The 16,007-nt window shown below is 39.9% G+C and overlaps 1 protein-coding gene across 1 annotated transcript in view; it reads left to right on the top strand.

Annotated features, from left to right (window-relative positions):
* The window catches only part of LOC139712563 (serine/threonine-protein kinase SMG1-like), an 82,303-nt gene that overhangs the window by 55,197 nt on the left and 11,099 nt on the right, over positions 1 to 16,007 (top strand). The window contains 15 exon segments of the mRNA XM_071624372.1: positions 1 to 4; positions 443 to 547; positions 1,183 to 1,268; positions 1,923 to 2,143; positions 2,750 to 2,848; positions 3,505 to 3,617; positions 3,928 to 4,008; positions 4,607 to 4,789; positions 6,974 to 7,273; positions 7,896 to 8,013; positions 8,892 to 9,022; positions 9,581 to 9,843; positions 11,446 to 11,589; positions 13,358 to 13,562; positions 14,086 to 14,210. The exon segment at positions 1 to 4 is cut by the window's left edge and continues 64 nt beyond it. Of these exon segments, the coding sequence (XP_071480473.1) occupies positions 1 to 4; positions 443 to 547; positions 1,183 to 1,268; positions 1,923 to 2,143; positions 2,750 to 2,848; positions 3,505 to 3,617; positions 3,928 to 4,008; positions 4,607 to 4,789; positions 6,974 to 7,273; positions 7,896 to 8,013; positions 8,892 to 9,022; positions 9,581 to 9,843; positions 11,446 to 11,589; positions 13,358 to 13,562; positions 14,086 to 14,210 (2,178 nt within the window).

Below are 16,007 nucleotides of genomic sequence, written 5' to 3'. Positions count from 1 at the left end.
GCAGGTATGACCCAGTGATCACTTGTCAGTTGTAAACGTTCATATGTCACTGTAACATGCACTGTACTCTTAATTAATGACGGACTTCAGAAAAATCTAGACCCTAGACTAATCTTGGCCATGCATCATTGTAGGTAGATTTCTGCAGAACAATTTCTGTCTTGGCATATACAAATGGCATAAGACCCTTGATACTGTATTAATGTTTCAGATGATTTGTTACAACCATGAGGCTACCTCACAAATTCCCACCAATTGAGTTCTTTATTTATTTGTGTAATTGACGAGTTAGGAAGTTGTATCATTACATTTTGTCAGTATACCGAAGTACCAGCAGACGTCATAACTCCAAATCTCCTTCAAAATTCTTAGTAGTTAAAGCCTGCCATAGAGTCGAATCAACATTCTCTCTCAAGGTGCGTATGATAACTTTGTATCCCAGTGTGAACAGGCAGAGAATGATGTGGAGAAGACACTGAAGCAGAGGCGGGACCTGGTCATCTCTTGCCTGGAGATCCTCAAGGCATACTACAGTGTGGTCATATTGGTATGTCCCAAAATCTGACCAATCATGAGACATCTAGTTTTGTATCCTGTCTCTGTGTATAGTTGTTTAGAAAACACCAAGAGCAATGTTGTGAGGACATACCTCGTATAAATCATAGACATAAGAAATATGAATGGATGACATCCACTCCAATCAGAATCACAGTGTTCTGAAAATGGCAGGTGTGGAGTTAATTGTGTAATCTAATGTAAAGAATTTATAGCTTTTGAAAGTGATAATTCTGTCTGACTGATAACAGCACATTCTGTTGCTTGCAAATGCAATACCATGCATGTTTTCATTTGTGTTGGCAATACAGTTGGCATATGAATAACATAGCTTTCATATTACAGGAAGAAACTGTGAGTACAAGAACTTAAAATGCTTGAAGTTACCTGTTTTTGCATTCTTAAGATATTTAGTAGGTGATCTTTTCAGGTTGTGGCATTACAGCTTGTGCCAGGTTTTCTGTTACTTTAAAAAAAAAAACTAAAATACTAATCTAAAATACTAATCTCACACATGGCAATTTTAAGAGGACTTAAGAGGTGATCTATGTGATAAACTGCTATTTCATGTACATGTGTATGTAGTATATGTACACATACTGTCACATCACTGTTATTTCTTCTCAGTTCCCACCAAACTTCTGTGAGATGACTCGTACCTTTGTGTGGCATCACTGGCTTCAGCAGCTCAAGCAGTCTTTCTCCTCTGAGAGGTGAGTGGATTTCTCAATGGGACAGATGTGGCACCTTGAACATGTCAATTATCCCTTCCCTTGTGTGTAGGAATCTTTTGCTATTATGTGACATTAGTACACCCTGTTCACAGGTGCTTTGATTATCTTCAAATGGTCATGTACATAACCCTTACTGTGCTTTTTTTGCATGTTAGTATGCAAGCTTGGAGTGCTATCTTTGCTGATTGACACAAATCTCTGGAGACTGATTTTCTGTGTATTTATGTATGTATGTATGTATGTATGTATGTACAGTGACTAGACTGACTGTGACTGTGCTACTTGTTCACCGTTACTGAAAATGGTCACCATTTGTGTGCTTAATTCAAGAATCTGTGTGGACCACATCTGTTGATGTCCAAGGTGTTGTATAAAACAAATAGTGTATGGTCTTTACTCATGCAGAACAAGATTTTGCACTTGGTGAAAGATGAAGTGCACTATTCAACTTGGCTTCGCCTCAGTTGAATAGAGCGCCTCTATCTTTCGCCTCATGCAAAGTCTTGTACCAGCGCACTCATTCACCATTCACTGTTTGTATATTTAAGGTTCTCAGCAAACCTAATCTGGAAGGAAATGCCAACTTGTTTGTGTTCATCACCTTCTTTCATCCACAAACCCTCGCTTTTCCAGCTGCTCAAGCATTCTAGCCAACCTACAGTCTCGCTATGCCCCGCCTACCCCAGCCCGTATCCAAGAGGTGGTTGCCTTGGAGATCCAGCTACATGAATTGGTTGCCCTTTCAAATAGTGCCCTTGGCATGGCTGCTGAGTGGAACATGAATGGCATCGATGTGGTTAAAGCTCAAGTCCAGATGACACAGATGATTGATGATATTGACGTCTGGACAGAAGGTGGGTGTGGTCACTATCGTTAAGGGTGGGGCAGTAGGTCTAGCACTGCTGTTTCTTCTCTTGTCATTCATCTTGTTCTGCAGAACATAAGTAATACCCTGAGTATGGTTTTGATGTCACCTAGGACTTGGGCTTTGCATCAGAAGTCTACATGAATATCACAGAATAAAGATGGTGTCAATCTTATTTCAATGCTGTGTCACAGTCTTACCAGACTGAGTGTCATAAAATCAGACATGCTGTGTTTTGATATTCCAGATCTCTTCAGTCTTCACTATTACAAATTTTGTCATATGATTTGTAGTATAGGGGGTGTTTTCCTGCTGTTTTCTTAACCCTTTCTTTGATTATTTGAGCCACCCCTGTTATCAGGGACAAACCCAGATCAAAATTGGATGATGATAATGATGATGGTGAAGACAGCAGTGATAATGCTATAATAGCTTCACTTCAATAGGCAAGGCTAGGTGCCAAAGTGAAAATGATAGCCACAGGAAAGCAGTAATGTCAGTTTTCAAAAGAAAGAGAATCGTCTCGTATGTGTCATCATCCAACTCACAAGAATCTTAGTGCTAGGGACTGAAGGTTTCTCTTTAACTGTCACAGAACACAACAGCACAGCAGCCCCTCTGGTTACCCTGAACATGATGAGCCTGCTACGATTGTACGCCAATGCCATGCTTCACCAGGAAAATGCCCTGGCAGGTAAGAATGTAGAAGATTGCTGTCATATCATTTTAATTATTTGTCTGTTTGCCTTTGAGAATATGCATATTATGGTGTGCATGTGTTATGAATGAAAGTGGAAATCATACTGTTTCACAGTGAATATTGTTGCGAGGTATTCTGCATTTGTTTCTATTCAAGTTTTATCCCCCTTTTTTCATGGGTGATACAAATTGTGGATATTATTATCTTTTTTTTATTCACGACTTCCTTCTGTAAGTCTTTGCAAGTTTTCTCCAAAACTTAGCCATGAAATTATGTTCTGTAGTACAGATCTCTTAAGCATGATTTTGCTTGGTGAAAGCTGTTAGTCACACCATGTCAGCTTACATGCTGAGCATACATGAAGAGCAAGTTATTAAAAAAAAAGAAAAAAATCTGCCATCATGTAATTATTGTGTATGGGTATTTCACATTTACCAGGTGGCCAGCACTCATGGTTCAATGACATGCACATGATATAAAGAGTGATACTTATGCAATGTTTCAATAGAAAATCTACATAAGTGTGCATAGCGAAACTGTTCCTCTAGTCCTGCCTCCTGTTTTATGTCAAGTTATGTTTTCTGATGCTGGATTAAAAAATAATGGTTGTATAATGTGAGTTCAAACAAACTAAAAATTGTCATCTGCAGCCAACATGTCCCCAGAGTGCCTGTCCAGAGATGGCCGATGGTTCCTGTATGAACTGGGGACCACACTGAGTAACATTGATACTGTCATGGGAGTCCTCAACCTTGGAATACAGGTGAGTCACACATCAGCTTCTGCCACACGAGAGAGGTCCAAATGATACTGAGACAAAAAGAAATTATCGAATTATGTTGCACCCCTTATTGTGCTGCTCTGATGGAAGCCAGTGCATAATGGCTTGTTAAGTTTGTGTATGCCACTTGAAACCATGACACTGTATTTATGTGTACAGGCTATCATTACACGTTGTTTTATTGCCATTTGTAGTTTTTGGATTGAATTTTTGAATGTGTGAGTAAGCCCATCATTTGGAACTTGTTGTTAGTTTGTTTTGTTGTTTTCCATTCTTTGATTTGTGTCATCAGCCAAGTGAAGGGGACCCGTGCTCACTGCCAAACCTAGTGGCCTGTTTTAGAGCAGTCAGTAGTGTCTACGAACAACTGCAGGTAACATATCCACCCCAGATTGCATTATTCCGTAGGTTGCAGTCTTATACAAAAAAGCATCTTGTTTGCCTTTACCAGAAGTAAGTCATTTTCATTGTGGAGTTTAAAATACACTTGCTAACTTTTCGTGAAATTCAGTCCATTGTCAGTGCAGCATTCATGTGACATTTTTCATCACTTGTTTTTAGAAGAAAAAAGAAGACACCAGAAAATTGCATGAGAAGAATAAAACTAGACAAATTTCGATGCATGTGTGCTAATGCCTAGCACTACTTTAATATAGAAAGAAACTGTGTAACACTTATTTACGGCTTTAATTAGTGGTGTAGTACATTAGTCACGTTGGACTCTTACTCTTGTAAACCCAGGCATTCGTCCCTCCTTGAGACATTTGAATGTAACTTCAGAACAGATAAAAGTCATCCTAACGCCTAGTTTCATTGTTTCCCACATGGCCTATTTCTTCCAACACTTTTCAGTCATGAATTCTTGACAAATTTCAATTTTAGTGTTGTTTATGGCTGATCTTCCCCTAAATAAGATATGTATCGTCATGGAAAATGTCTTTAATGCTTCTCTCACGGTTGCTGCATCACAGACACTGCTGCAGCATTTCAGTGATGTGACATCAGAGGCAGTGAGGTTGGTCCAGAGCCGAGATCCTTCAGTCATCTCCTCTCTGGCCGCACTGGACCTCCTGTGCACTGACCCTCAGATCCCGCTACAGAGCATCATTTACTCTGTGGAGGAAGACCTAAGGAATGTGGAGAGGAACACACAGGTATGTGGGAAATTGAAGCCTGTGTGTGCAAACCCATCAACCTGACATCCAGGAATTTCAGTACACTACAATACTTACATTTGTATGGTGCTCTTACAAACTATAAGTTGTTTCACAGCACTTTACTTCACATTATCATCTTTTGCTTAGCTGCTATGTATACATTTCCTCTGCTGCATTGGGAAAGACAAAAACAAAAACAAAACTCATGTCTGCTTAATTGTCCCCGCCGAACGAGTTCAAGCAGGGGACTATGAAACGGGCTCCGTACGTGTGTGTGTCCGTGCGTCCGTCTGTCTGTCTGTGCGTCCATGTGTGATCAAAAGGTTCAATTTGCTACTTCTCTGTCATTTATGAGCCAATTTTGATTCTGTTTGCTTTATATGATAGCACTACATGGGAGCTTTGAAATTTCTACACAGAATTTCAGTTGTGACCCTTGACCTTTGACCTTTATTGTACATTTTGCTACAAAATGCTACTCCTTCGCCATTTCTAACCCGATTTCGATTCCGTTTGCTTTATGTGATGGCACTAGGTGAGGGCTTCAAAACTTCTCCACAGAATTTTGACCTTTGACTTCTTTGTCCTTTGACCTTGATTTTTGACCTATATTGTACATTTTGCTACAAAATGCTACTTCTTCGCCATTTCTTACCCGATTTCGATTCCGTTTGCTTTATGTGATGGCACTAGGTGAGGGCTTCAAAACTTCTACACAGAATTTTGACCTCTGACTTCTTTGACCTTTTACCTTGATTTTTGACCTATATTGTACATTTTGCTACAAAATGCTACTCCTTCGCCATTTCTAACCCGATTTCGATTCCGTTTGCTTTATGTGATGGCACTAGGTGAGGGCTTCAAAACTTCTACACAGAATTTTGACCTTTGACTTCTTTGACCTTTGACCTTGATTTTTGACCTATATTGTACATTGGCTACAAAATGCTACTCCTTCGCCATTTCTAACCCGATTTCGATTCCGTTTGCTTTGTGATGGCTCTAGGTGAGGGCTTCAAAACTTGTACACGGAATTTTGACCTCTGACTTCTTTGACCTTTTACCTTGATTTTTGACCTATATTGTACGTTTTGCTACAAAATGCTACTCCTTCGCCATTTCTAACCCGATTTCGATTCCGTTTGCTTTATGTGATGGCACTAGGTGAGGGCTTCAAAACTTCTACACAGAATTTTGACCTTTGACTTCTTTGACCTTTGACCTTGATTTTTGACCTATATTGTACATTGGCTACAAAATGCTACTCCTTCGCCATTTCTAACCCGATTTCGATTCCGTTTGCTTTATGTGATGGCTCTAGGTGAGGGCTTCAAAACTTGTACACGGAATTTTGACCTCTGACTTCTTTGACCTTTTACCTTGATTTTTGACCTATATTGTACATTTTGCTACAAAATGCTACTCCTTCGCCATTTCTAACCCGATTTCGATTCCGTTTGCTTTATGTGATGGCTCTAGGTGAGGGCTTCAAAACTTCTACACAGAATTTTGACCTTTGACTTCTTTGACCTTTGTCCTTGATTTTTTACCTTTATTGTACATTTTGCTACAAAATGCTATTCCTTTGCCATTTCTAACCCGATTTCGATTCCGTTTGCTTTATGTGATGGCACTAGGTGAGGGCTTCCAAACTTCTACACAGAATTTCGACATTTGACTTCTTTGACCTTTGACCTTGATTTCTGACCTGTATTGTACATTTTGCTACAAAATGCTACTTCTTCGCCATTTCTAACCCGATTTCGATTCCATTTGCTTTATGTGATGGCACTAGGTGAGGGCTTCCAAACTTCTACACAGAATTTTGACCTTTGACTTCTTTGACCTTTGACCTTGATTTTTGACCTTTATTGTACATTGGCTACAAAATGCTACTCCTTCGCCATTTCTAACCCGATTTCGATTCCGTTTGCTTTATGTGATGGCACTAGGTGAGGGCTTTAAAATTTCTACACAGAATTTTGACCTCTGACTTATTTGACCTTTGACCTTGATTTTTGACCTATATTGTACATTTTGCTACAAAATGCTACTTCCGGCGGGGACATATATTACGCACCGCATAATTTCTACTTTTCCTTGTTTCTCTTTCAATTGTACATGTATATACCAAAGCAATTACAAATCTAAAAGATAGTGTAATGCCTGTATCTCTTGAAGGCACCGATGTCGTCCCAGATGGTGAGTGACCTGCGAGCCAAGTTTGAGAGCCTGCTGCACCCATCGGCCAGGACCAAGAAGGACCAAGCTCGATCGGGGGCAGACCTCCGGGACCAGACCGCAGACCCTGCCCTGGATCAGCCCCCGACCATGGGCCAGAACCTTCTGGCGGCCATCCATGTCCTGTTCCAGCGGCTGGGCCAGAGTCTGCAAGAGTTTGCTGAGTGCTGGGACCAGGTGGTCCTCCCCAGTGAATGGTACCAAGTGGATGGAGTCTTCTTTCAGGCTCACAATCCCAAGGTGAGGCATGATGGAATGGGCAATGCTTATTCATACCACTTCCACTAAGCTTGGCAAACCTTCAGCAATATCAAAACAGGATGTCAATCGGTCTCAGTATAAACAGTAAAAAACATTAGAATGTAGATGAATAAATGAGCTAAGTTTGGGTAGAGCACATGAATGGCAAGAAGAATGGCAGGTATGGCAAAATTGGATTTGAATTGCAATGTGAGAGCGAAGAAGCCAAGACTTGCCTGTGGTTGAGATGTCCATTTGCAAACTTTTTTATTGATAGGGAAAATAGAAAATGCCTGAGTATTTAAAACAAGTTCAGCAAACCTTCTTTTCCAAGCTCACTTTAGTGGAACCTCAAGTGTACTTTTAGTGAATGGGAATAATTGATTTGTAATCTTATTTCATATTTTATTATGCTAGCAAACAATAATACATGTTGCATTAGGAATGTTTAGCTGCAGTTGGGTGCTGGTGCTGGTTAGCAGGGGAGATGGGGAAGCATCGACCTTGACAGTAGTGCATGTGGACACATTTTCCAACATAAGGCATTATTTCTGTTGATCAGAAGTTATGCTCACTTCAACCAGTGTTCCACTTCTATGTGTTTTGTGTGTCTCTCCCACAGATTATGACAGTGAGTAGCTACACCATTCCCCTCCTGAGTGACCTGTTCTTTGTCAGGCAGCTTCAGGCGGCTCATCAGTGTCTGACGAGGTGCCGCACCCATGCCCTGGTCTTGTCAGGTAGGACCCAACATGCCTACACATTGGTCATGGTCTCTCTCAAGACCATTTTCATATTGCTGTCTATGGTTATCATGTAGTTTTGGAGGTCTGATCTTGCTCAACATAAATACAAGTGTAATTATTTTCATTGATATAGCTATAATAGAACTAGTGTTGAAACCACCATATATTTTGTAACTGTTTTATTTTGTTATTATTTTGTTGTTGGAAATTTGCTACTCAACTGATATTTTGCACTCTAACAACATACTACAAATCGTGTACATTGTAGCTGTTGCCTCGCATAATGCAACTATGGTGTATATCATCCCCAAAGAGGGCATTACTGGATTTACTTTTCGGAATGGAAGGATGACAATTCATCATTAAATTACTGTGATTCTTGATTGCAAATTGAACAAAACCTACAAGTACTGATTTTCAAAATATACCCCTAAAATATGCAGGCTGTACAGTGTTTGTGCTTTAATTCAATCCTGAAAGAAAGATACAGAAAGACAGACAGACTTGCAATGATTTTTGTTGTGAATTCTGGCTATGACAATAGTGATTACTTCAGATTTGAAGTCACTCTGTCAGGCAATAGAAAAGAAAAAAGAAATCTTGTAGCATACTTCTGTGAATGTGTTGACAACTGTGACATAATGATCATCAGCTAGATGAAAGCACTGCCCCAAAAGTTCACATTGATCATTTTTACTGTGTCATATGAATTTTATGCAGTATGAGTTACAGAGAGTGTAAAATTCAGTCATTCATAGTATGGTCTTAATTCTAATGTAGAAACTGTATAAAAGTGTATCATGTCATTTTCCATTATTGTATGAATCTAATTCAAGTGTCATTATGTAACCACTTTGCCCTTCTGTAAACAGCACCACCCCACCAGCTGCCTGAGTATGGTCTGGTCTATCAGAACATCAGTGATCTCCTCAGCTTTGTGCACTCTGATGAGATGCTGGTCAGACCGGTCAAGGTCTTCATCACAGACTTCATCTCTACAACAGTGAGTTCATGTCAGCATTGAAAATACTTTGAGCAACAATCCATGCATGGGTGTTTCTAGGCAAATATCAAGTTCTATATTATGCATTTGTTGCAATGGTTCTTTCCTGTCTGACAGTAAGGAGTTTTAGATTTGCTGGCCATTCTCCTCTTTTCTTGTGTTGAGTTGCAAAGTAACTTTAGATTATGCGAGGACACAGCCTATACAAAGTAAAATGGCGCCCCCATATGATCATTGAATCAAATTGCTCTCTCCGTCGTGATTTGAGTAGACGCTAAAGTGGCCCACAACTAGTCATGAAAACTCAGACGATGCAAGACCGATTTTGATAAGCAATTTTGCGCAGAACAATTTTTTTCCTCTACCGTCTGTGTTGAAGAAATCTAAAGCTCCCTTTTGTTCAGTGCACTCTTTAAAAAGAAACAAAATGGAAAAACATGTTACATGAGTCATAACTGATATAATGAAGATTGAGTTAAAGCCCTTCTTCTACAGCAATGACATAGTGAAGGAAGTGAAGTAGTGTCACTGACGGTGTGTTTGATATATGCCTTTCAGCTGCTTGGTATACCAAGTACTATCCTGGGGCTGTGTGTCTGTACATTGGCCCACCAGCTGGGTCTAGACACCGCCAACCCAGACCTCTACCAGCCACTCAATGGTCCTGTTGATGGTGTGAGCAAACTTCCCCTAGAGGAGCTGTGCAGCAGGGCCACCAAGGAGGCTGTGGATGCAGGCAGGGTGGACGGTACAGACGGATCAGCCATCCAGCACCTGATTCGGGTCTATGATACAGCATGTCGAGCCAAGGGAGAAGCCATGTGAGCTCCTAACATTGTTTTCAAATGAAAATGGCCAATTTATTAATGAATATAATCATCATTGAAATGAAAAGTCATCTGGAAAGTACATTTGTACTGACAAGAGTTGTAGCAATACAACAAATGTGACAGACTCGTCTCTAGTCATGTGGCAATAGGTGGCAAGGCAGTTTCGTTATATACTGAAAAAGTGGAAATTTTCACAGTGTGGAAAATTTCACGTATTTCGCGCAACCAGAAGCTAACACCAAAATAAAAGCATGTGAATATTTTTGCATGCCATATGTTCCAGTAGTTAATGTCCTGATTCCGTGGAACTAAAAACATGCGAAATTCATCGTAGTTAGCTGAGGGCGAAATATTACTCACATGAAAATATCCACTTAGAGGATATAAGTACTACATTATTGTTATACAAATAATACAAAGGTAGAGACATGTATAACACTCTTTCAGTGCTGTACAAAGCAAATTTTATTCTATGCTGAAGTGCATATTTGCTCTACACTTCAATTCATCATGATCTTAGAAAACTGTAGTTATGTTATTATAGTAGCAGCAGCATTAATGATAATGGTGGTAGGATATGTGATGATTGGGATTGGGATTACTTTGTTGCCATTACTGATAATGTCAGCACTTTTGTTGCTTTTTTCATTATACCCCCGCCAAACGAAGTTTGAAGGGGGTATATAGGAATCAGCGGACGGTCGGGCGGTCGGGCGGGCGGTCGGGCGGTCGGTCCGTTGCAAATCTTGCGTCGCGAACTACTTCCTCAGTTTTCAACCGATTCCCATAAAACTTGGCACAGATGTGTGCCTTGGGTTGTAGATGTGCAAGACGTATTTTTTGACAGTACCCAAAAGTACGTTGCCATGGTAACGGCATATTATGGGCAAAAATGGGTACAAATCTTGCGTCGCGAACTCCTCCCACAGTTTTTGATTAATTTTTATGAAATTAGGTACAGATGTTCATCTGAATATGTTAATGTGCAAGACACATATTTCCGCAGTGGCAAAAAGTGCATTGCCATGGTAACGGCATGTTATTGGTAAAATATAGGGCAAAATGCTTCATGGCAAAACTGCTTCATCAGTGTTCTTCCAATTCTCATGGAATTCATATTGAATGTTTGTCTTAGGATATAGGTCAGCATGACACATTTCTTGACAGTGACAAAAAGTATGTTGCCATGGTAACAGCTCACATATGAGCCAAAATGATGGAAAATTTTGTGTTGCAAACTACTTCCTCAGTTTTTGCCCAATTTCCATGAAACTTGGTACAGATGTGTGCCTTTGGTTGTAGATGTGCAAGACGCATTTTTCGACAGTACCCGAAAGTACGTTGCCATGGTAACGGCATATTAATGGCAGAAGATCAAGGAAAGATCTTGCGGATTTAACTACTTCCTCAGTTTTTTGACCAAAGCTTATGAAATGTTGTTTTGACCAAAGCTTATGAAATGTTGTTTTTGACCAAAGCTTATGAAATGTTGTTTGGCGGGGGTATAACCAGTCGCTGTAGCGACATTTCTACTTTTTTTATATATTCAATCTTATTGTTTTAATCCTCATATAACATATTTCTGTCTTACAGTCAGCAGCAGCAGAGCCTCCAGCAGGCAAAGGACACCAGTCAGCGAGCCCACGCCCAGCTGGTCCGTTTCCAGTGGCTCTTTGAAGACATCCTCCTTGCTGCTGGAACAGAGCGGAACGGATACCAGTTTGTCAACCCCCCAAGGTTAGGAGCCACTGCCCTGAGTTTCACAATTGCTCTTGCAAACTCCTTTGTATTTAGCAGTATCTTAGGACGCATTGACTGGAATTCCCAGAGTTAGTTTAAATGAAGTCCATATATTTTGCATATTTTAATTGTTTGAAAGCTTGTGCGAGTAGGATATGGTATTATAACAGATGTCCAAAAATGAATGCATGCTGACATGAGCAAGGGTGAGGTACACCTATTATGTACTGTTTTTAGTCCATGGACCAAATTTGAATCATAGATTTGATTTGAACTACCAGTTCCTATGTGAATTCAGACCATTAGGTCTGAAGCTTTTATTGGTAGGAAGATGCAATGAGATTCCTAGTGGCTTTGAGGAGGAGTGAACACTGTATTCTGAATTGATAACGAAACTGAAAAACCCAGCCCAACTCAAAGTGATTGAGATTTAATATCATCTCCAGTATGTTCTATCCTTTTGCAAACCCCATCTAGATAAACAGATGCTCTAAACCAAATTATATTAGTCATCTTCCAAAACTTGTACTAATCACCTTAGAAACCACCGTTCAAATGTAAAAACTGCAACTCTCTTTGATTCCATTACCATGACAATTCAGAATTGCCACTTTGAACTTCATACAAACTTGTTACAGTTAAATCTACCCACAAATGTTCTGAACATCACACAATTAATTTCATTTACAATGTACAGTCAGGCTAGAATATTCAAGAGTCGAAATGAGTAAATATTCATAAGACCCATATCTTGTGTAACGCCAAAGGGAATTTGTTGTGATGTTTGTTGTGATGTTATACTGGACATAGAGTAATTTTGAACTATATTAAATGTCAAATGATTGGATTCTGGTTGAGATTAGTCAAGGGAAAAGAAACCAAACACCCATGTACAATTTTCAAATTTCTTCTGCATTTACAAGGAGACATGCACTCCCCGTCAAAATCACAATGGTTATTATTCATCACAAATATTTTCTATTATGCAGGGCTAGGGAATGTGTGGTTAGCACAAGGGGGTGGATTTAGTGCTGCATGGATTTCACACACCTCAAAAGTTAGACTTTTTGATATGTTTAGTCATGAGTGGAGAGCAGCAACATGGTCCAATAGAATCTGTACAAATTATAGAATGTTTAAGGATAATTTGATGTTAGAGAAGTATTTACAGGTCTTGTGTAAGAAAGATTATATTACATTGAGTAAATTTAGATGTAGATCTAATGGATTACCCATTAATAAGGGCAGGTTTGATGCAAGCCTGACAGATGAATTGCATTGTACTACATGTTCATCCGACGATATAGGAGATGAATTTCATTATATTTATGTTTGTCCCTTTTTCAACAAAGAGAGACTATTGTATTTACCAAGTAGCTTGGCGGCCAGTAGACCAAGTGCATTACACATGGCCAAATTATTCACTTCAACTAATGCTTGCCATTTGAAAAAAACTAGCCAAATTTGTCAGAATTATTATGTTTCAGTTCTCTTCAATACCAAAGAAGAAAGACAGTAGTTTTGTAGAAAGTAAAGTAGATGTGAATGTTTGTACACGTAGTGGTAGAGTAGTTGAACTTCCTTTACGCCTTGTTTTATAAACATATTTATTTATATCTGTTATTTTCACATGTACATGTACATTATCACTTATATTTTTGTATTCATATATTGTAAATATGTTTGTACTCTCATACCCCGAGAGGGGGTCAATAGAGTCAATAAAATCTTACAAAATAAATCTTACCTCTCTGCATCACCCCAGATCGGCTGTTATGTCCGACATGCGCAAGCAGCTGCAGGCCCTGATAAACATGGAGGGCGCCGTGAACTCAATCCAGGAGCAGGCAGTGAGGGTGCAGGCCAGCATCTGCCAGAGGCTGAAGTGGGCAGCAGGAGCCAACCCATCCCTGGCTAACATCATGAAGGAGGTGGATGCCTCCATCCAGGCCAAGAGTCAGATCTGTTCTGTGAGTTGACCCTCTGGGACAGTCTCCTCCTCCACTTTTTACCTGGCAGACTTTCTTGCCCACATCTCGCTAATGTGCAACAAGAGAAATTTTCATGTGCATGAAAGTTTCTTGAATTTCATGAGGAGCTAAGATTCGCAAAAGTAAAATGCCCGCAAAAATTCTATTCTACACAATGCATTGAATGCCGGTGGCTTTTTGTGAAAGTTTCATGCTGCGAAAAATTTTTGGTTTTACAGTATCACTGCATCTCTTATTGCTGTGGGCTCCAATCCGCAGAAGTTTCACCTCGCAAATGTTTGTGGTTTTACGGTATGTGCATTCAGGATGAGGTGTTAAATTTATTTTATTGGAGTCGTGTTGATTTGAGTTTGCTTTCCAAATTTCGATTTCGATTTCAACTTCCAATAAGCATAAACACAAAACACATTCGGCAAACATAGGGGTGTGGTAAGGGAGCATTATGGCAGGTAGGAGGTGAGTTTGTTTTGATATCATTGATGCCTTTCACTCCCATGTGCAGTTGGAGACCAAGAGAGCCTCGGAGGTTGGAGCTCTGTGCCATGCCATTCTGCACTTTGAAGGGATGCGGACTCGCACATCAGAGTCAGTCTATGCAGACAGCAACTTTCATGACCTTCTACAGAGGTGAGCTGGACATACCTGTGTCTGTGGCTGTGGCTGTTTCTGTGTCTGTGACTGTGTGTCTGACTGCCCATGTTTGTGGCTGTGTCTAAGTTCATCCATGTCTGGGGCTGTGTCTGTGTTCATCTATATCTGTGGTTGTGTCTGTCTGTCTATCTATGGCTGTGGCAGTATTTGAGTAAGTGCACATGAATGTCTATGTGTCTGTGTGAATGTGTGTTTATGTATGTAAGTGTCAGTCAATCAAACAATGTACACTTTGTCTGTAAGACAGTGAAAGGATGTGAAGGATACACACTGTCTAAAGTTGAGGGTGTTTGTTGCAGAGTGAATGTAAACGGGATGGAGCAACAGATAAGTCTGAGAAACCAAGCTCCCATCCAGTGATGGTTGTTCAGATCAGGGTTTGATATTATCAGTATAAATAACTAGATTTCAAACTTGATCTTCCTTGCATATAGTTATAGTGATGTCACTTCTAAAGATGTGCTTGCAAGACAGCATACATGCTGAAGAGTCTCTGTGAGCTAGGTTTAATAAAGTTATTGTCCCCGCCGAACGAGTTCGAGCAGGGGACTATGAAACGGGCTCCGTACGTGTGTGTGTCTGTGTGTCCGTGTGTCCGTCTGTCCGTCTGTCCGTGCGTCCGTGTGTGATCAAAATGTTCAAAATGCTACTCCTTCGCCATTTCTAACCCGATTTTGATTCTGTTTGCTTTATATGATAGCACTACATGGGAGCTTTGAAACTTCTATACAGAATTTCAGTTGTGACCTTTGACCTTGACCTTTGACCTATATTGTACATTTTGCTTCAAAATGCTACTCCTTCGCCATTTCTAACCCGATTTTGATTCCGTTTGCTTTGTATGATGGCACTAGGTGAGGGCTTCAAAACTTCTACACAGAATTTTGACCTTTGACTTCTTTGACCTTTGACCTTGATTTTTGACCTATATTGTACATTGGCTACAAAATGCTACTCCTTCGCCATTTCTAACCCGATTTCGATTCCGTTTGCTTTATGTGATGGCACTAGGTGAGGGCTTCAAAACTTCTACACAGAATTTTGACCTTTGACTTCTTTGACCTTTGACCTTGATTTTTGACCTATATTTTACATTTTGCTACAAAATGCTACTCCTTCGCCATTTGTTACCCGATTTCAATTCCGTTTGCTTTAAGTGATGGCACTAAGTGAGGGCTTCAAAATTTCTACACAGAATTTTGACCTTTGACTTCTTTGACCTTTGACCTTGATTTTTGACCTGTATTGTACATTTTGCTACCAAATGCTACTCCTTCGCCATTTCTAACCCGATTTCGATTCCGTTTGCTTTATGTGATGGCACTAGGTGAGGGCTTCAAAACTTCTACACAGAATTTTGACCTTTGACTTCTTTACAGAATTTTGACCTTTGACTTCTTTGACCTTTGACCTTGATTTTTTTTACCTATATTGTACATTGGCTACAAAATGCTACTCCTTCGCCATTTCTAACCCGATTTCGATTCCGTTTGCTTTATGTGATGGCACTAGGTGAGGGCTTCAAAACTTCTACATAGAATTTTGACCCTTGACTTCTTTCACCTTTGACCTTGATCTTTTTACCTATATTGTACATTTTGCTACTAAATGCTACTTCCGGCGGGGACATATTTTACGCACCGCGTAATTTCTACTTTTCCTTGTGTTTCAAGTCATTATGCTATCTCTTTGGAAATTGTGTATTTACAGACTGTCAATACTCTAGGTCCTTTCAAGGACCCTAATGATAGCAACAACTTTGACAAAACTGTA

This window comes from Diadema antillarum, unplaced genomic scaffold (assembly GCF_040938485.1).
Source record: "Diadema antillarum isolate AM-2024a unplaced genomic scaffold, OU_Dant_1.0 seq00001822_RagTag, whole genome shotgun sequence".
NCBI lineage: Eukaryota > Metazoa > Echinodermata > Echinoidea > Diadematoida > Diadematidae > Diadema > Diadema antillarum.
The sequence above is the reverse complement of the archived record's forward strand: the minus strand, read 5'-3'. Positions and strand labels throughout refer to the sequence as shown.